This window comes from Asparagus officinalis, chromosome 1, assembly GCF_001876935.1.
Source record: "Asparagus officinalis chromosome 1, Aspof.V1, whole genome shotgun sequence".
Classification (NCBI taxonomy): domain Eukaryota; kingdom Viridiplantae; phylum Streptophyta; class Magnoliopsida; order Asparagales; family Asparagaceae; genus Asparagus; species Asparagus officinalis.
The window spans coordinates 108,579,903-108,600,550 of NC_033794.1; the positions used below are offsets into that span (position 1 = coordinate 108,579,903).

The 20,648-nt window shown below is 36.5% G+C and overlaps 1 protein-coding gene across 1 annotated transcript in view; it reads left to right on the forward strand.

Moving 5' to 3' along the window:
- Positions 19,511-20,648, forward strand: part of LOC109839114 (peroxidase 5-like) — a 1,823-nt gene continuing 685 nt past the window's right edge. Inside the window, exons 1-2 of the mRNA XM_020407546.1 lie at positions 19,511-20,057; positions 20,440-20,646. Of these exons, the coding sequence (XP_020263135.1) occupies positions 19,806-20,057; positions 20,440-20,646 (459 nt within the window). The 5' untranslated portion in view covers positions 19,511-19,805. The remainder of the gene's footprint in view (positions 20,058-20,439; positions 20,647-20,648) is intronic.

Here is a 20,648-nt window from a genome sequence, read left to right on the forward strand (position 1 = left end):
GACATAATAGGTAGGGATGGTAAAAAATCGAATCAATAAGGAATACTATGTTCCTATTTAATATTTGTTTAATATTATTGAATTCGAGAGCAAAATCTAATATTTATTTCTCCCTCATAATAGGAGAGGAAGATATCATCTCCATGGTGTTGGAGCTTCATCCGGCATAAGCATGAGATCATCCACAGCATCCTCTATGCCATCTACAATAATGAGAGCAGCCCCAAGTAGTTTCCAGGCTATGCTATTTGTCCTACGTATCCTTACGTATTTTCTTGACAAGATTGACCCAGAGCTGCATATTCAGATCACTAATGAGATGAGCAAAGTTGCGTTGGATGCAACCTCGATGGACGATATCATGGCTTATGTTGTACGATATTTAAGCAGTGTGATTCCCTATAGCGTGTATAGTGGTATCATGCATCTCATAAGCTCGGGTGTTGATAATTCTGGCGCTGTGCAGAGTAGCGCTTAGGTATCTTTTTTTATATTTATAAATTCATTTTTGTTTAATATGTTATCAAACACTACATAATTATTATTCAATTGGACCTTCAGACTGGAGATATTGAAGGGAGCAGCACCCGTGCTCGTACGAGGGATAAAGATACTGCCAACGATGATGATATTTGAGGTTTTTTTATTTTTTAATGTATTAAACAGTTTTATTTGTTATAGCACTTTACTTTTATTCATGTCATGTACTCTATCTTATTCATGTGTATTGCTAGTGTATATGTTGTTGGATGTATATATTGGATGGAATTGTTGGATATATATTTTGGATTGGATGGTTGGATCTGTGCATGGTGTTGGATGGTTGGATCCGATTATATTTGGTTATGGATGGAATTGTTATGAATTTTGATTATATTTGACTGGATGTATTCATGTGTATAATGTAATTGTAATTGAATGTACAGAGAATTGGTAATTGTAAATAATTTTTTTTGCTAAAAAAATAACAATCTAGACGAAAATTCCATGTAGGATGTCTCAATCTAGACGGAATTCCGTCTAGGTTGCTATAACACCAACCTAAACGGAACTCCGTCTAGGTTAACAAACTAGACGGAATTCCGTCTAGGTTGCAACCTAGACAGAGTTCCGTCTAGTTTGCAACCTAGACGGCTATTTTGATTCCATCTAAGTTACTTTCCGTCTAAGTTGATCAACCTAGACGGATTTCCGTCTAGTTTGGCACAATATAGACGGAATCAGACTAGACAGAACAATCTAGACGGAAATTCGTCTAGGTAGATCAACCTAGATGGTGTAGAATTGACGAAGAAATTGGAGAAGAATAGGTTTTGGAAGCAGTGGAACAATTTTGATCATGTTCGGTCGACCGCGGTAGGTATCAGAGCATAACAGGCGGGAAATGGAGCAACCTAGACGAAATATTCCGTCTAGGTTGCTTGTTTTTCTACTAGTGTGAAAAGGATACCAATAGAATTATGACATTCGCTCTAGCTAATAATTGATGAGATTAATTTGTTTTTGTTTTTATGCACGATATAAACATTGCAAAGAGTGCCATATCTAGTGATCTTACAGTAAATCTGTAGATTCCATAGGAAAAGGTTTCCGGTATTCATTTTTAATAATGTGCAAATTAAAGCTATGATCACATCAATTTCTGAACATGCTTAACGACTGGTTAGCTCATGCTCCAGATGTAACTTATGCATATTCATTATCACATGCATGCATGTGCTGCATGTGCATCTGAAATGGCCGCATCAGTCGCTTGGTGAGAACTTGCGCATGTGCAAAGGGCATTAAAATATCTAGTGATGTTAATAATAGATCATTACTATACACAATTGATTTAATTAATAAATGGAAATATAATCATTCTAAGTTTTGAACGCTCACATATATGTTTGGACCATATCCGTGCAATAATAATAATTCATATAAAGAAGAATTCTTTTGAACGCTCACATATATATGTTAGGACCATATCCATACAATCGACTTTGTTTGATGAATAAAAAACTTTCATATTGATTAATATATATTTGAGATATTTTATACGGGTTATAAGAAGTTCGAATCAATTTCGAAATTGAAAAGAGTAAGACGATAAATTAACCATAGTTGATTTTAGAAAAATATCAAGAGTAATGTTTGCGTCGGAAATCAATTTCATTGTTGAACCTATTACAACATTTGTCGTTTACACATATTCAAAAGAATTAATCTTTTTATAAGATTTCTCGTTACAATGAAAGCAAAAAGAGATCTCCTAGAAACACATGCAGAGATCGTTTATCGGTTGCTGCTTGTTGTTTGCGAGAAAATTAAGAATAAAATTTGTATTAGTCTTCCTAACTGATTTAGAAAAAGAATGAATACAATCTCTCACAGTAATCTCTCTCTAACTGACTTAGAAAAAAAATTATAATTTTTCTTATCGGTTTCTTGATTTAAAAAAAAGAGAAGTGATCAACGAAGACCCTCTTCTTTGTTTAAAACTGGGTTCTTCTTAGTCTCAATGAGAACTTGATTCTTGTATCCCGTTGGCGATACGAACGCTTCGCTTCGTGGAACTTGGTCTTTGCCTCTTGACTCGATGTCTTGGACGAACTTGCAAAGGAAGTCTTAGAACTCTGAACGAGTTTAGAAGAACTTGACGAGCAAGTTGAAAACTCTGCAAAAGAGTTGATTTGGAAAAGGGATTTCAAACCCTTTTAGCCTGAAATAAACTTACTAGGCAAGTTAAACTGGAGCTGATCAAGATGTTTTGAAAAGCCCACCTTCAAAGCCAAAATCAAGGCGATCCCAAAAGCCGATCCTCCAGGATGATCCCCAGATCTCTCCCCCTCACCAAGATCCGAACCAAAGATCTCAAGCCAAGATTCTGTTGCCGATCCCAATCTGCTAGAAGATCCGATTTAAGCTAATTTTTAGCTATTTATAGAGGATTAAGGGGTGTAACTAGCTCCTAAAATCGCTCCTTAGTGGGGTGTAATCCCCCTCAAATCATGGGAAATGGTTTTAGAACTGTTCAGCTCGTGTTTGAACGAGTCAAACGTGAAATTCGCATTCTGGGGAATGAACTATGCGTCTTGAACTTCAGACGTGGAGTTGGGCTCTGCGTTTGGGTCTGAAAACGCAGTTGTGAACCCTGCGTTTGGGTCTGAAAACGCAGTGGTGAACCTTGCGTTCGGTTCTTAGAACGCGGCTGTGAGTTCCGCATTTTGTTCTTGGGATGCAGAGATGAGCTCTGCGTCTTGACTCTAGAATGCAGAGGTGAGATTCTTCGTCTTGAGGTGAAGAGACCGTTAACTTGTAGTCTCTTTTGTTAGAGCGTTGCAAAGATTATCATCTCATAATCTTCGCCTTGGCTCTTTAAAATGTGAGAGTCGTCATCTATAACTCTTGTTGATGATTGTGAAGGTCGTCGAATCAAAACTTTTATCGGTTGTTGTGAAGGTCGTTGAATTGTAACCTTCATCGATTTCCGTGAAAGTCTTCAAATTGTAGTCTTGTGAAAGTCGTCGAATTGTAACCTCCATTATCATTGCTTGATGAGAATCAGTTATCTATAGTAATTTTTAGACAGCCTACACTTGCATAGGATTCTTGTCTATGTTGGGGACGCGTTAGCCCGTAGACCACCGATTCACAGATCCATACTCTTCTCAAGATCAAAACAAGATTTGATCTCAAGGGAAGGGGTGAAGGCCTACAAATCTCTCGAAATCTTCTCTTTATGTGCAAGAATTCTCCAAGTTCTTGTCTTTCTCTCTAAAAATCGTGGTTCTTCTCTGAAAATCGTAAGTTCTCTCGCACGTACGTTCGTTCATCCGTCCGTCCCCTTCACAAATGCACGGAGGGGGGTATTTATAGGCTTCGATATATTGTGTTTGTGGATAAGATCTCGTTATTTGAATGTATCTTTAGTTAATAACCAATTTCCTACATTTAAGGATACTCCTAAGGCAGTTAGGAAGCCAGTGGAACGTAAGAATCCTGAGAAAGTCTATCAAAAAACGGGTCGGGGAGTCCTGATTGTGCGAGACACATTTTGTGTCTCGGCCATGCATGTGAGACACATTAATGTGTCTCACTATTTGCGAGACACATTTTGTGTCTTGCACATGAGACACATGATGTGTATCTCGTCCCGCGTTTCGTCGATTTGTGTGTTCTGTCGCTTCTTTGTTCTATCTTTTCGTGCATTTCTTTGTTTCCTTTTGGTATCGGATGATCTTCTTTGACTCAGATGATTGCGTTAATCGTATCCTCTTCGTCTTGAGTTGTATCCGGAAACTTAGAGATAATTTTTGACGCCCACAAGTAAATATTATTTTTGAGTATATGGGGGTGTTTGTCTCATTGTCACGAATCCACTGGAATAAAGGGAACTCAATTTAAAATGTATACCTCGAAATATGAATATTTTAGTTAAATAATATTGAAGTAGTCAGTAGCATTGAAACATATGCCAAGGCCAAATCTTGCACTAGCCATAACTTTTGACTCAATAATCTAAATTGATATCATAATAGCTTTTCAGAAAGCTCTTGATCTGATCTATCTAATTATTAATGTTATGTTGAGATCCTCGATTGACTATGGTAACTCATTGATAGTGTATGGTTACAAATTGATGTCTTATCAAGATGTGAGCGGTAACCATCTATGGTTGAACAATAATCTGTAGATGGTTAAGTCCAACCATCGATGGTTAAGTGCTAGATTTATGATTTTTTATCTTTTTTTTACTCAATCTTATATAGTCATTCATTGCCGAGGGCATATAGGATCTGTCCTTATGATTTTCAAAGATACTTTTAACCTAATATAGACAGAGAGAAAAGGAAGAGTAAGAGAGAGCTAGTGTTTGAAGCTGGTGGAAGGGTCTTTCTCAGACTTCTCAAAAAACATTCTCGACATTGTTCTTTACCATCTGATCTTGAAGTGCTTCCCTTAGACTTTATCTAAAGCTTCATTTTTTTCTTTTGAAGGATGTTTTGCTAATCAAAAGAGTTGTAAGGTCTTTCTAGTTACGCTTAATTTTTATTTATTTCTTTGTATCAAACTTGTTCTGATGGCATACTCAATTCAGGATAAATTAAGGGTTAATGACATACTCAATTCTATGTTAATTGAGGGTTTACAGCGTACTCAAGTCAATGTTTGGACTTGGTAGGGCTAGACGTTACTCACTGTGGAGAATTAGGTTAGAAGATTGGTTTCTAATGGCATACTCAAGCCAGTGATAATTGAGGGTTAGGACTTGGTAGGGCTAGATGTCACTTGTTGTGGAGAGTTAGGTTAGACAATTAGTTTCGAATAGATTCTAGAGTGCGGTGTTATAAGCCTACTAAACCGGGTTGTGATTCAGAAGAACTCTCAGCATAGTGAGGAAGCCCCTTATTGAGAAGAAAGAGTGGATGTAGGATTGTTACCTAAACTACTATAGAAATATCGCATGTTCCTTTGTTGATTCTTGGTTTGATTGTTCACTTTTATTTTTTAATATTTCCAATGAATATATTATGTGTTTTAGCGAAAAATAGTAACATACTTTTTCAACCTCCTCTAAGCTTGCATCTCAAATCCAACAATATATGTCGGCCGGCCTCAAACATTTTATGCATATACGTACATTGAATTTATGAAGAGTATTATACAATTAACCACTGCAATATAGACAATTATAATTTGAATAATTCTCTCTAATTGGCAAGGAACAGGTTGCAAGTATAAGTGATGATAAGTTGATTTTGTCTATCTATTTATTATGATACCACTTAACAACTTATCATCTGGCAAAACAAACAGCTATCCCCCTTCCAATTTAATGTTTGATTATAGTTTTTAGGTGTTAAATATTATAAAATAAATTATAACTTGGGACCTGAAGATATATATTATAACTTGCCTAGGAAGAAAATTGAGGTTATTGAAAATGATCTACACAGCAAGATTTAGCATAAATACGAGTAGGTCATTTTATTTTAAAAATCATCTGGTAAGTGATATGAGAACTATGAAAAACAAATTGTCGGCTTGATCATGAAAACAATTTAGCACGCCTCATTATAAAATTATAAAACAGTACTGCCGATATGAGTGCGTAAACTCATCTGTGAGCGACAGGTGGGATGTTAAATATAAAAGCCCACTCATAGAGGCCCATAGCCGTTATGATTGAAACTTCGATCACTAATCTATTCTCTCATTAGCTCATTTGGCGTCTCGAATATATATATATATATATATATATATATATATAGAGGACAGAGAGTAGAGCTGGAGAGAAGAGAGAGAAGAGGAGGAATGTTATACTTGTACAATGACCCTTAGTAGTAATTGGACAACTCTTTTCCATACATCAACCTAAGATGGCCTCAGCACTTCAAGTGTAATATGACAAGATTGTCCACTTACTACAATCCTGGCCAAGATAATACCCAATACTTCTGCACTAATATACTCAATATATATATATATATCATAATATATATATTTATATATATATTATATATATATATAAATATATATATATATATTATATATTATATATTAATCATAATATAAGCTTAATAGCAAAATGTGCTTTTTTGGTAAATAAAAAATTTTATTCATCAACCAAAATATGAAGTTATATACATCGAGATAGCTCAGCTAAGAACTGAGATTACTCTCACAATATCAAAAAACTACAACAAGCAAAGATCTTCACACTATTATTTCAGTAATAAGCTGCAACTATCACCTTCTGGCTTGTTAAGAATTACAATCCAAATTTCAATTTTTATCTCACTGACCAATTGCACTGGATTCCTAGATTTACGCTGAAAAATCCTTGCATTGCGTTCCCTCCATATGCTATATATTGTTGTATTTAAAGCCATCCTTTTCAAATTTTGTTTGAGTCCCTTCCCTCGTAACCTGACAGAGAACCGGTGAATTATTTGTTGGCAGTTGCAAGACCTCCAATTGAACTCCAACCAATTCATAATGCTATTCCACACTTCACAAGAATAAGCACACTCAAAAAATAGATGATTCCTGGTCTCGTATTCAACTTCTGCACAAAGACAGCAGGTGTTTGAATCTACTACCCCTCTTCTAAGAAGCCTATCTTGAGTGAGGATTATGTCTTGCAAGACTAACCAACTCATAAAAGAATGCTTAGGAACATTTAAACCCCCCCCCCCGCCCCCCACACCACATTGTACCAAGAAACATTTTGAGAAGCAGGGGAAATTACATTATACAGGGCTGAAAGTCTGAGTTTTGCATTGCAGTTGTTTGTTGGAAAATTTGGAGTAATAGAAACGAAAGAATAATCGATTTGTATTCCTTTAATCTCAGTTACAATTAAATTTCCTGGTTACAAAAGAGAAGAGAATGATCTGGATTCTTCCCTTTGTTTAAAACTGTGTTCTTCTTGGTAGCGATGGAGTACCTCCTTCGAATGCTTGCGTCGAATTTGCTCTCCGTTGACGATCCGACCGTCTTGTATCTCATGGGAACAATGAACTTCTGTGGTAAATTTGTTGAATAACTCTTAATGAGTTTAAGAACTTGGAATGAGTTAGAACTCTGTGACAAGAGTTGTTAAAACCGAATAATCGGTTAACAAGCCAAATAGATTTGTTTGTTGCTGAAGAATCTGATCTTTTAACTGCGAAGAACTCTACTGATTTCGGAGATGATTTGATCTTCAAAATCTCGTCCAACTTCTCCCTCGGTCTGAACTCCGTGCGGTTTGATCTTCAAAATCTTCAACCCCCTGACTCGGTTGAGTAAGGTGGTTATTTATAGGAGGATAAGGGGTGTAACCAACCCCTAAATCCGCTCCTAAGTGGGCGAAAATCCCTCAAATCGTGGGAGAATCAGTTTTGTAACCGTTCGACTCATATTTGAACAAGTCAAACACCCAATTTGACGTTCAGGACCCTAACTTCGCGTTTTAGAATTGAGACGCGAAGTTGGGTGTTGACTGAACGTCAAAAATGCGAGGGCCGCTCGCGTTTTGCTTGTTGCAGCTTGGAAACGCGAGGGTCGCCTGCATTTCAAGAATTATAATGCGAAGATGAGTTCCGCATTTTAGAAGGGGCTAATTGACTTATAACCTCTTCTGAAGAGTACTGCAAGGACCATTGTTCAGTAATCCTCACGTTAGCTGTTATGGGGTGTGAAAGTCATCAGATTGTAACTCTCACTGTTGATTGTGAAGACCACTGAATAGAGTTTTCATCAGTTATCGGAAGTATCGTTGGATTGTAACTCTTCTTGATCTATATGAAAAGTCCTCCATTTGCAGCTTGCATTTGTTGGCATGAAAATCATCTGATTGTAACTTTCATCATTGAAGCTTGATGGGGATCAGCTATCTATTGTGATTTTTAGACAGCCTACAGCAGTGACATGAATTGACGAGTTATTTCAGGTTTTCAGCACCTCCACACAAATCCATTGCTTTATCTCTAGTTTTAATCAATTGCTTCCACATCCATGAATCCCCAGTTTTAGCTTTGACTTGCCATATGTCTTTTTGTCTTAAATAGGTCCCATGAACTCATTTAATCCATAAAGATTTTCTGTTTGTGTGTATATGCCAGATACATCTAAGAGCTGAAGCAACATTGCACCTTTGTGCAAAAAAAATTCCCATACCTCCTTGCTTTTTATTCATGCACACTCTCTCCCATGACACAAGAGGAGCTTTGAATGGTTGTTCAGTTTTGCCCCACAAGAACATTTTGCATATTTCATCTATTTTCTTCAAAACACTGATAGGTAAGATATAGTTAGAGGTCCAGAAAATTTGGATTTCAAGAATCACACTCTTGATTACTTGCAATCTACCAGCATATGAGAGGTTCCTAACCTTTAGCCATTTTTTGAATTGATCTGTAATTCTTGTAAAGAGAGGATTGCAATCCATGTAAGTCGGTCTTTTGGAAATAAGATGAACCCCCAAGTAGTTAACAGGCAAATTACCTGCATGGAATCTCAACAGATTGTGAATGGAAGACTTGACATTATCATCAACACCTCCATAAAAAATAGAGCTCTTTTCTACATTTGCTTCTAAGCCTGAAACATTGCTGAATTCCCTGAGGCACTTGTGCAACTTAGACACTGAATTCAAATCACCTTTGGAGAATAAGAGCGGGTTATCAGCAAATATTAGGTGTGAGATCCTCAACTTAGCATATTTAGGGTGATATTTGAAAGATTTATCATTCTTCAAAAGATCCAAGCTCCTAGATAAGTACTCCATGCCCAGGATGAACAAGTATGGAGAGAGAGGATCTCCTTGTCTAAGGCCACGTTCTTCTTTGAAGTATCCATGAAGGGAACCATTAAGAGAGATAGAATATTTAGGAGAAGTAATACAAGCCATTATCCAATTTATCATAGCAATAGGAAAACCCAGCCCTTTAAGCATGTCTGATAGAAATTTATAACTAATTGTATCAAATGCCTTCCTGATGTCCACTTTCAGCATGGCTCTTGGGGAAAGACTCTTTCTGTTGTACTTCTTAACCAGTTCATGGGCTAGCATGATGTTACTTGAGATCAACCTCCCATTAACAAAAGCACATTGAGCTTCATTCACCAAGTATCCTAACACATTTTTAATCCTGTTGGCCAGAATTTTTGTGATGAATTTATATATACAGTTGCAACAGGAAATAGGCCTGAAATCTAAGGAGGTTTTTGGACATTGCACTTTGAGAATTAGAGTAATTGAAGTAGAGTTTACCACACCCAAGAGTTTGCCTGTCCTAAAGAAGTCTTTTATTGCCAAAGTGACTTCATCTCCAATGGTTTCCCAAGCATATTTGAAGAATGCCACACTAAACCCATCAGGACCTGGTGATTTGTTGTCTGGTCTTGAGAAAATAGCAGCTTTAATTTCTTCATTAGTGACCGGATTAGATAGCTCTTTGGCTTGAGCATCAGAGAGACATAGCCCAGACTTTATAACATTTATGTCAAGAGGTGAAGTATCAACTGCAATTCCCATAAGATTTCTATAAAAAGAAACCAATTCGTTTATAATTCCATCACCATCAGTTATCATATCTCCTCTATTATTGTACAGAACTGCAATCCTGTTGTATGTCTGTTTGCTTTTGCAATATCATGGAAAAAACTGGTGCATCTATCACCCTGTAAACTCCAAGCAATTCTGGCTTTTTGCTAAAAAAAAGATAACTCACATTCCACCAGCTTGTTGTAATTTGAAAGTCAATCTTTCTCTTGATTAATAAGAATAGGATCAAGAGGAAAAGCTTGAAGTCTACCCTGAACATTCTCCAAGGCATTTTTAGCCCTTTGGACTTGTTCACTTATATTATAAAAATATTTTTTGTTCAAACCCATAAGAGCGCCTCTCAGCATTTTTAGTTTGGCATAAATAGAGTACATGGTGAAACCATCAATTGTAGTTTGCCAAATATTAGAGACTGTAGGGGAGAAGCTTGGATGATTAATCTACATTTTAAAGAACTTAAAAGGCTTTTTCCCCTGAGACATATCTTCATATATTGAGACCAATACTGGAGAATGGTCTGAGAAATTAGGGAGAAGGAATTCCACATGGCTAGTATTGAGCGAATGTATCCAAGCATCATTTATCAAAGCTCTATCTAATCTGCTCTAGACCCTAGTTTCAGAGCATTGCTTGTTGTTCCATGTGTAAAAACAACCCAGAGTCTTCAGATGGGAAAGATGACAATCAGAAATGAAATTACTGAAATCAGAAGTATTAGCCTTAGATAGCTTAGTCCCTCCAAGCTTCTCATCATTATTGATCATAGCATTGAAGTCTCCACAGAGAATCCATGGTTCATTTCCAATTCTATGTTTAATTTGCATGAGATCATCCCATAAATCTTTGCTTTCATCCAAAAGATTAAAGCCATAAACTGAGGATATAATACATTCCAGCCTCCCATCCAATGATTTAGCTTTGCATGTAATCTGTTGGTCAGAGGAATTAATAATTTGAATATCCAAAATGTTAGATCCCACATGATGAGAATTCTGGTCTTGCCATGAGCCCTAACATTAGTCATCCATCTCCAGTTTTTCCCTATTTTCTTTGTAGCAATAGGTAGCAATGCTTCCTTAATTTTAGTTTCAAGAAGAGCAATAAATGATATATGATATTGAAACAGATAGTGTCTAACCAATTGTTGCTTAGAGGACTTGTTCAATCCTCTAACATTCCAAAAAGAGAAATTCATTTGTTGACAAACCATCTATCAAAAGTAGAGAGGACAATGTCCAAGAATTCCAAAGATGAGAAAGAATTTTTTGAATTCAGATGCTTCATAACTTTTTTTGTTTTGAACAAGTGACCAAGATTTGTTCATATGAGGGGAGTTGAGGGTATCAGCTCCTGGATCTTGAACATGCACCACATGCACAGATTCATTGTTGCTTTCCCCAGCACAGGAATTAAACTGAGTTGCCCCAGAAGTAACAACACCATATTCATCTTCTGGTTTATGAGCATGCACAGCATGCACAGGTTCAGGACCAGGAAATTTGCAACATTCTCCAGCACAAAATTTTCTAAGCTGGTTAACCCCAGAGGCAACAGACACATTGTTATCAACATTGACATCCCCAGTTTCAGCTCATGGATTTAGAACATACCCCACATACACAAGTTCAGAACATGGAATTTTGTCTCCAGCACATAACCCTTTAAACTGGTTTTCCCCAGTAGCAACAGATACATTATTATCAACATGCACCACCCCTGGACTGTGTGCAACATATCCTGCCTGAGCAAGATTCCTATGATCTCTTGGATAAACCTAGCAATGTACAACATGCACAGACTTATCAAGATTCCTTTGAACCTTTGAACACCCTTGATTGTGCACAATTTTAACCTCTGATGATCCAAGCACAACCTAGGCATTTTTCTGATTGTGCACAACTTTATTTAGCTCAACTTGAGCCATAGAAGCTTGAGTATTGCCCCCTTGATTTCCTAAGTGCCTTGAAACATTCTCTGAACCTTTGTCAACCTTGTAAGCAGCAATTAAATCTTGTTTTGGTATCCATCTTTGGGATCTAGGTTGACTCTTACAGTATACTAAATCATGACCCACCACTTTGCAAAAATCACACCATCTTGGCTTAAATTCATAGTTAACCTTCTGAGAAAAACTTTTACCATTTGGCCCATGGATAGAAATTTGATCAAGCAGAGGTGAGAGCAATTGCACTTCAACAAGGACCCTAGCATAGGCTAATTTCTGTTTATTAGTTGTAAGCTTGTTAGTGGTAATAGGCCTTCTAATGACACTTATAATTTTGCTAATACTTTTAGCATTCCACGGATTCAGTTTCAGTCCAGGTAATTGTATCTACATAGGATAAATGTTATCTTTAATTCTATCAAAATCTTTATCTATTTTCCAGGGATTTAAGATAAAAGGTCTAGACCCAAAAAAAACCAGGGTCCATTCTCAAGGATAGCACCCATATCTTCCTTGTTTTTAAACTTGAAAAGATAAACATCAGCTCTAAGAAGACAAACTTCTGGAATTAACGATTGAGCCCATACTTTTTGAACAAACGTTTCCATGGCTTTATATTTAATATTAAGCCCTACAACTTGACCAACAAGTGAAGATTGTCAATGGGAAGCACCTTCATTCCATTCATCATTTCCAAAGATCACAGCATCTTTATCAGTCGGTGACACATAATTCAGATCTATACTACTCCCTGGTTTTCTATTATCAGCAAAGAGATTAATCCAATTCTTACTACCATTATTAATAGGAACAGAAGCATCTTGAACCTTTTTAGATTCTAATGGAGGGAATTCTGAATTTATATTTCCTATAAAAGAGGTTTTTTGATGAACCATGTCTTCTGAAATCACTACATGTTCCCTTTTCCCTAATGAAACAGTAGCTGAGTCCAATTTAGACACGATAATCCTAGGGTTTGATCTATGAAAACTAGCAGGATCAGATTTTCCAGGATAAGAACCATCAACATTCAAGATTGACTCAAGAATAGGATCAGATCTCAGAGATCCAGATCTACTACCATCGACATTCATCTCAACAGGATTCAAAGAAGTAAAGCCAGAAACAGCATCAAGAATTGAAAAAGATCCTTTAGATCCAGGATTTCTTACCGAATTTGAAGATTGACGCTGAGGAGATGAGTCTTCAACCAATTTAACCTCATCCGCCCAAGAAGTCCTTGGAGAGCAATCAGCTCTAGCCTGCGAACTTTGAGCTTTTCCGAGATGTCTATTTTGAACTCCATTCCATTGAGGATATACGCGTGAACAAGGTATCACAAATTTTACTTAAGCTTATGATGATATCTTCATCAGTTTGTCATTTTTAATCATCATCCAATATTCCAAGTTGGATTGGGTATTTTCTGTTGCTTCTCTTGTAAGTAGTTTAGGTAATTTTCATTATTGACATTTTTAAATGTTATCTAATGTAGAAAGCTTCTCAAGAATAGATAAAACTTAACTAGTTTTGCTTTGAGTTTGAGAAGAAGTAATGGTATCATGTAAACGTGACACGGAGGGTACATTCAATTAAACTAGGATATAACACTTTCGCACTTGCATGATCCAAATGTTCCAGTATTGTTTTCCTACTAGTTAACATCCGTAAAATGTCACTCTACATTTGAACACCTCAAACTCTAGCTAGTCATGAATGTCAGTCAGGAATAAATACTCTGAGTTTGAGAAGATAATACATAATTTGTCTTGATTTATCACTGTGAGGATATTCATGCTACGTGCATTCTTCTTTCGTGTGCACTGTAGGCTAGGTTTGTGTGCAGCCGAGTATTCTACCTTGTCCCCAGTATGCAAGATTGGGTTCTATATATGGCCTAGTAGTTGCCTCTTTTGTCCAGGCTTCTAAAGTTCACATTCTCATGTTGCATGTTTAGTGATAAATCTTGAATTTGGTAAGATGTTTATAAGACACATCTACTATAGTTTATGTGTTGTACATAATATGATAATTATATCTTGCACAAATTTGTTAGGAGGGTGCAAAAGTTGGCTTCTGCCTGATGTGATGTAGTTGGCACTACTGACACTAAATCCTAGTAGCAATGATCCTTTGAGAAGAGCTTGTCATTTTGTAGCAGGCTTTTTTGTATCTAAAGCAACCTTCAATTGTGTAATAAATCCTGACGACTTGATACTGTTTGATTTTACCCTGAAGGTAATAGGAATTTTCTACTTGCATCTCCATCTCCAATATGTAAAATGTATTTGATGTTAAAGGGTTGACAAGATTTTACATGAGCAATCATGGGGATCAGGGCAATGAAAAATGAAACCATGTGAAACATGTCGAACTTGGAAATTTTAGGACATTATATTAGTACAGTGTTTATATATAATATATATTATATTTTATTGATCATAGGACATGTAAATTAAAAGCTACAAAGTGTGCTACGGTAGATCAAGAGTACTTTCTTAATTTAGGATATTATATTTGCTTAATTAATATTTCTTAATTATGTGATTTTTTTAATTTTTCAGGTTATCCATGGAAGATTAGGAGAGGGGGTAGCTCGAGTCTTCTTTGACAATAATTAGAGATGAAAGGATGTGTCTTTCCCAGACTTTTATTTTAATTTGTTTTAGATAGTTTCACGTATGTTTCTTTGGAACAATTAGGATATTAACTATTATCATTAGTATTGAATATTTGAGGATGGTGGAATATTATTTATTGATGTTATTAATGAATGGAGTTTTGTTTTCCCTTTTATTCATTATTGGGTATTTTTAATATATTTGTGTTGTGAATCTCAATTTCATATTGAGAATAATATGATATTTGCCTATGAATAAAAAAATTATCATTAATGTATATTAGAAATTTATAGTTTATAATGACGGTTTTATAAATTTTTTTAGTACATCAACGAAGGGAAAACACCATCGTTGATGGGTTACTAATTACCCACCATGAGGACTTCTACGACGGTATCCAACCGTCATTAATAGGTCTTCAACGAGGGGGATCTCATCCGTTATTACACAATAACAACGGGAGTACAAAACCATTATTACACAATGACGACGGGAATGACAAACCGTCATTTTACAATAACGATGGGAAAAAATCTCTACTGATGGTAACGACGTTGATAATTACCGTCACGGATATGAACCATGGGAAAATTCCCCGTCACTGATGGTAACGACGGTGATAATTATCGTCGCAGATATGAATGACGGTAATTTGTTCCGTTGTTATAGACTCTATAACGACGGGTATTATAACCTTCGTGACCCTTTAGCGAAGAAGGCTTCAACGACGGGTGACGAAGGGATTATTTCCTGTCGTTAGCATACAATAACGAAGGTTTTTAGTTCTTTAACGAAGGAAAATCCCTTCGTTAAAGACGTAATTTCTTGTAGTGATAGATCTGAACTTGAGGAGCAGTCGAACTCAAAATTTCCGTCATCAATTTCTTCTTCTTCTCTCCTTTTGGTCTAGTTGACCCCATGATCTCCTCCTCCGAGTTGAAAATATCATCGTCCTCCAAGAAACTAGAATCAGATTGATCAACAGGAGATTTCAAACTCACATTTGATGATCTAATATCAATATCAAGAATCTTGTTGCCATTATTCCTCTCTTTTTTTTGCCATATCAAACAAGGCGGGGGCGCACGTTAACAAGAACAGAATCGTCTGCTAACATGCGCCAAAGAAAAAACCGCCCCAAACCCCAACCTAAAAAGATTTAAAAAAAAGGTGCTTTTAGCGAAGGAGAAAGGCAAAGATCAATCAATTAATTAGCTGCTTCTTTAACAATATACCATTGATGTAGCATAACTAAATGGATGATTAACAACATAAACATCATGCAGTTTGTAGATTATTTAACTAACTCACCTTTTTCTTTAAAAGAATTAGGTTGCCGCTAAATTTTGCTTTTGGAAGTTCTTTGAACATAGACGTATCACTGTACCAGTCCGTGGACAGGGTTTGACACGACAGAACTAGCATGTTGACAAATTAATTAGTTAATGTCACGCAAGATTCTTGTTGTGTTTAAAATACATGGGGGTTTATTAAGGGTGAAGTGGGCTAATTTATTAAAAAGGTGATCGAAGGGGTTTGCTGGCCAATTAACATGATTAGATTTTTCGAAGTATAACTGAGAATCGAGCCACAATTAGTTAGTGGCCAATTAACATGATTAGATTTTTCGAAGTATAACTGAGAATCGAGCCACAATTAGTTAGGTCCCACTTACCATGTTATCAATCTTAACATGATCATGCTGCAAAACAAATTCATGTCTCTATGAAAAGAAGCAGCATATATAGCCGCCATAATACCTACGTCTTAGGGACAATGACAACCATTAATTAATCCCACAAGTACTGTGTTGAATTCTATTATACGTTCTTGACAAAACGAAAGTTCCAAAACCTTTGAGATGAAAACTATATATCGTTTTATAATTTGCTATAATGAGTTCCATACGATATTATACAAAACTTATCCTAGTCTTAAATCAAATCCAATTAATTTCCCAAACATAACTAATTAAGGAGCTACTTATGTTGCCATGTTTGGCTAGCAATCTCTCAATTTGACTCACGTAATGATAATGATGGTTCTCACTTGCGTTCTAAATTAAGTACTCTTTGGAGAGCTAGCACGTGATCTCTCTAAGCACCTAACATGTGTAAATTAAAGAAAAAAAATCTTCAATCATTAAGCCCTAGCGCTAAGCCCACACCACATACCTGGACTTTAAAAAAAAAAAAAAAAAAAAAAAAACTAGCTAGCTAGGGTTTCTCCATAAGACCCACACCACACACCTATAGCTAGCTACAGCTAACCCTAGCTAAGCCTAGAAGAACCTAAGACCTACAAAGCGTCCCATGCACATGTTGATATGTACCCAGATGAGCCAATAAGTCACACTAGTGGTGGCTCAACAAAACAGGGCAGCATAAAACAAGCCTTTCAAAGACTCGGCTCGTGTTGTTTTGTGAGAGCTTGCAAAAAGTGGTCATTTCTATTTGATGACCAAACCGTTAAACCATTTATACACGCAAAGGCGCTGTCCGTGTGTTTGAGTGTTTTTGGGGGCGAGGCTACAAGGTTAAGGGAGTAGGAGTTTTTGGGTTGGGTTTAAAAGATGGAGGAGTCATGTCCGAAAGCTCAGTGCACCAGATATATATATATGCCTGATATAGGAGAACGCCTTCGTTCTTAATTTGTTATATAGTAAGCTCATGAGAGGCCTAGGGTTCCCATGAGTGTCATCATGCGTGCATGTATAGTCTATTTCATCACCTGTTATAGAAATTAATCATGTGGAGTGAACTCTTTCTTGATTGTGAATTGTTTGGCTTGGGGGGTTGATTGATTGTTTCCACTTATGGTTATGGCCGGCCTCTTTCATTTATTTATATGTATCGAGAAGTATAGGTCATATATCTTCTTTGATAGATTGTTATAGTTGTTATCGAGAAGTACTATTTGAATTTAAATTGTCGCCAAATTAATTGGTCTTACCTCCGGAACTTAAGAAAATACAACTAACATCATTTTTTTTTTTAATTTTTTTTATTTAATCATTTATTTTTTATCCGTAAGTTAGTTTCTGTTTTTTTTTTTCATATCAAAAGGAACTCATACAAAATCCTCCAGGCACACCTGGCCATTTGAGTACATATGCATGATCTTAAAGCAATTACATTAAGGTGTTGTTGATAACAAAGTAGTAGCCAATCTGCAGGGATAGGTCCTTTGATCCCACAATTCCTGAGTTTCAGAAGTTGCCTCCACCCCCATGAATCCCCTATTTTGACCTCCGCGAGCTTCACATAATTAAGCTACTTCTCTTCAAATAAGTCTCGTGGATTTTTTTTTTTTTTTTTTTTTTTTTTGGTTTTTTTTTTTTTTTTTTTTTTTTTGGTCAATGGAAAATTTTATTCGCTCACCAAATTTGTAATTTTTATATACGTACATCATGCTACTCATTATATGAGATATCAACAAAACAACCTTGCTAAAGATAAGTAACACAGGAAAAACAAATCACCCAACCAATCTAACAGCTACAATGAATAGAGCTCATGGATCCATTTTATCCACACATATAGTCTTTTTTTCTCATGTATCGCTTTTTCATTTAGGGGGGGAAAAAGACATCTCCAGTCAAACTCAAGAGTCTATAAATTTTCTGATCATATTAGTGTCTAAGCTTCGTTTGAAGATTCATGAACATGACGTATAGATTTCCCCGAATACAATATTGTATCTTTTTTTTTATTTCAATTGAAAGTACAAATGCTGAATAAAACCCATTAATTAGATGATTTGGATTTAGCCATTTCGGGTGCGTGCGTGTTCTAAATGTTAGGTAGTTTCTCTAGGAGTTTCAGAATATTTCTGATTAAAATTCATTTTATAAGACCAAAGCCCTTCATATTATAAAGGACGGTGCTCGAGTTCTATAAGCGTAACGTTGCCCTTGTATAATTAATTCGTTTATTAATTCTGACAATATGTTGATACATTTTTTTTTTTCATGTTAAACTTTATGATCAGCTTTTGATTCACGAGTCACATTGAAAATGCATGCTGAATGATTGCTGCTCAGACTTCATTGAAAATGCATGCTGAATGAGTACGCAGTTACTCAACGTGTCTAATAATTAACACCCACCTGGGAGGTCCCAATATGTGCCCTTCTGGTTCAATTCCAAGTTGGGTTATTAAAAAAAAACCCTAATAATCCGTAATTTACATATCTAGTATTTAATATCTCCAAAGACAAATCTGCTCTCATTAAAAAAAAATCTGATAATCCATAATTTACAGATCTAGTATATCTAATATTTTCAAAGAAAATTCTGCACAAATGACCGTCTCAGCATACATATCTGGTATCTAATATTCCATAGTTTACAGGAATATATTCTCATTTGCATTTGCAGCATCAAATAGGTTTGTTAACAGAGAACACACTTAATATGATCTGGAGTGAATCATGCATGCGACTGGCAATAGCAATTCGCGGTTCTTGCCAAGTTTTTATCGACATGAAGCTAGGTCAGGATCACAACTCAAAAGAATATATAACCAGCTCTCCTAGTTTGCAGGTCATGAGAAAACCTTGGCATCTGTGACAAAAGTTACATGATCGATCAGCCTATTGTATATCCGTCAATGTGGCTCATCGATCTGCAACGTAATCGTAAGCACCAAGCTCGAAGAATTCTCTAGTCCTGTATGGAGGGCTAATTTTGACTCGAGTATGTCTTGCTAACTCTGTTTAAGGTTCTCTTGCAAGTTCGTAGGGTCGATAATACAATTCAGATCAATATCATCTTTGAGAATATAACCTATTCTAAAAACTAGAAATTTTCCTGAATGATTCAAAGTCTCGCGTTTTCTAACTTCTATTGATGAGTAAAAATACCTGTACATAATTAAAGGCTCACATTCTTCATCAGCATGACCATAAACTACACGTACCCTCTAAATAAATCTCTGGGTTACCAATTACCTCCTTAACATAGAAATCTTTCATTTTCCAAACATTTAGTGGCCAAAATCATCTATTAGTTGTATATTCTATTAACATGTTAATACCACAAATAGCTAACAAGTTCTAACCTGTCAAATTTTTGAACCAATATCAACCAGTAAATCCCTCTTAAAAGTCTCCCTCCCTCCTCTAATACTAATCAGTGCTAGCTCCTTTAGTTCCCAAATCCTGAGGAGGAGCCACACCCCCAAAACCACCACCAACACAATGAGGGACCTCAACGGACCCTCGCCTTTCTCTTTCTTCTCCTTCGTCGTTCTTCTTTCTTCCCTTTTCTTCTTCTTGGCCCTCGGCGATGGTGAAGACGGCAGCGAAAAGGGACTTAAGGTCGGATTCTACAATCATTCGTGCCCGCAGGCAGAGAGGATTGTGCTCCGGGCTGTCGTAAGGAACTCCCTGATCAATACGGAGGTCCCTGCCGGCATCATTCGCCTCCTCTTCCACGATTGCTGGATCAGAGTAACGATCATTATTATTTGGTTATTTGTGCACACGTCTCATGTAGCTCTAACCGTCACGTGATTTTCACGTGAACTTAAAAACCAACAGGGTAATAATGTCGTTGCATAATTCAGACAAATTTCAAAACTAATGGAAAATAATGTCATCTCGGAGGCTAAGGTAATGTATGTGCTAAAACGATAAGTGGATCTGAATTGTTCTATAATGAGAGATATACTTCGTGTCATTTTCAATCCGGCTTTTTTCGTCAAGATCTAAACTTGATCAGATGTGACCACCTCATTGCTGAGGACCATTTTCGTTCGTTGGTGTAGCAAAGATATCCATTTTTTTTCTCATATTGAGATTATCATTTACTTACATCTTTCTACTGTTTTAGGGCTGTGACGCATCCTTACTGCTAGAACGGACACCAGAGTCGCAGGAAGGGCAGACGGAGAAGGCCTCCCCAGCCAACGGCAAGACTCTCCGCGGTGTTGAGGTCATCCACGAAGCAAAAGCGGCCCTCGAGGCCGAATGCCCGAACACAGTCTCCTGTGCCGACATCCTCTCCTTCGCTGCCCGTGACGCCGTCACCATCGCCGGCGT